This window comes from Apaloderma vittatum, unplaced genomic scaffold (genome assembly GCF_000703405.1).
Source record: "Apaloderma vittatum isolate BGI_N311 unplaced genomic scaffold, ASM70340v1 scaffold763, whole genome shotgun sequence".
NCBI lineage: Eukaryota > Metazoa > Chordata > Aves > Trogoniformes > Trogonidae > Apaloderma > Apaloderma vittatum.
Window position 1 is genome coordinate 8,064 of NW_009708363.1, and position 1,734 is coordinate 9,797.

The following is a 1,734-nucleotide window of genomic DNA, read 5'->3' on the forward strand; positions in this document are numbered from 1 at the left end:
TGGCCTTCCGGGCCACCTGGGCACACTGCTGGCTCATGTCTGACTGGTTGTCACCCAGCACTCCCAGGTCCCTCTCTGCCGGGCCGCTCTCCAGCCACTCCTGCCGCAGCCTGTAGCGCTGCAGGGGGTTATTGTGGCCAAAGTGTAGGACCCTGCACTTGGTCTTGTTAAACTTTATAGTGTTGGCCTCAGCCCGTCAACCCAGCGGAGTGACACTTCCCCCCAGGTTGGTGTCATCTGCAAATATACTAAGCATAGACTCAATCCACTCATCCAGGTCATCAGTAAAGATGTTGAATAGGACTGGAATGGAATACTTTGTTCATCAGGTTTGAGTCACCTGTCCTGTATGTTCCTCCCTGGAGGTGTGATCTTTTTACTTCCTTAGGACCCTTTTACTGCACCCTCAGTGTGGCATACAAGATCCAGCAATCTCCTTGGTCACTACAGGAGCAAGTATAAGCAAGAGCCTTTCTGCATCCCAGTGCTCACCAGTAACTGTAACCGTCAGGTGTTATCACTGCTAGTAGCAGACACTGTCCGCAAAAACATGCCGTTAACTTCAGAAAGTGCAGCATCTTACAGGAGACTGAACTGAAAAGTAAAATCACTGAACAGAAATGATTTTGTGTAGCTCAAACCAGGACAACTGGGTATTCATTATATCTTCATTGTGTGGCGTTGAAGTGTGGCTATGGGTATTTTAAAGAATGGGTTACATGGAGGAAATGGAGTGGGCTAGGCAGCCTCTGGAGATCTCCCCTGTGATGTCCTCTGTGATTCTGTTTATTCTGTAGTAACCAGACTCTGATAAAACGTTATGCGCAGAGTTTAGATTGAGTTCCTGTGAAAGTGTAAAATTTTTATCTTCAGAGATTAATTTTAACCTGTCTTTGAAAACATCTTATCACAAATTCTTTATTAAATACTTTTTGAAATCTGTAGTGCTACCAGAATATTTTTATTTTGAGAAAGATTTATTCTTGCAAGGCGTTGAACATGCAAAACCATCCATTGTTGTTAGCAGTTTGACTTTTGACCGGCTTCTTAGGAACTTTTGGCCATCGTACAAAATTGCAACTTTGGTCTCTTAGAAGAAGGTCGTAATGCTGCTTTTTTAGTAATCGTGCCAAAGTGATTTGAATAGAAGCACACCTGTTGGCCCTAGGTTTGATGGACCGTATGCTAATAGGAGGAATACAGCTCTAACACAAGCATATATTTTGGGAATGGATAGGAACCAAGGCATCAGTTTTAGCTGGGACTGAAATAACAGGGTAAAAAGTACCCCACACCAGCATAAATGATGGCAGCCCTGACAAACAGACTAATCGTATAATCTATATTCTACTGTTTGCCAGATCCGGCTCTCATTATTTCTCTGCAGATGGATGACAACCTTCGTAAGAGTCCTCAGCATCCGCCTCGAAAGCTAACAACGCTCAAGCTTGCTGCAGGTGGAGAAGAAGGCAGTCCATTGAATCGTTTGTCGCCTTGACAGCTCTTGTTGCCCATACACGTGTTTGCCTTCAACTCTTCTGAGCGCCACAGTAAATTTTCTTCACATGAATGTTGTTTTGCAAGGGGAGAATCTACTAGTGGGTACAAGTAGGGAAGCAGTATAGCTTTACAGCTTCTTACCTACCTGTTCTTTTAAGAAATTGCATGGTTCAGGCTGACCACACACTAAGCTGAGGCTAAAATAAACAGGAGGCTTATTCCTGCAGATATTAA

At 44.0% G+C, this 1,734-nt stretch overlaps 1 protein-coding gene across 1 annotated transcript in view; it reads left to right on the forward strand.

Annotated features, from left to right (window-relative positions):
- MTX3 (metaxin 3) overlaps positions 1–1,498 on the forward strand; it is a gene marked incomplete at its 5' end in the record, with an annotated part of 9,309 nt that extends 7,811 nt beyond the window's left edge. Inside the window, one exon of the mRNA XM_009866516.1 lies at positions 1,388–1,498. Coding sequence (XP_009864818.1) covers positions 1,388–1,498 — 111 coding nt within the window. The remainder of the gene's footprint in view (positions 1–1,387) is intronic.
- Positions 1,499–1,734: the final 236 nt, after the last annotated feature.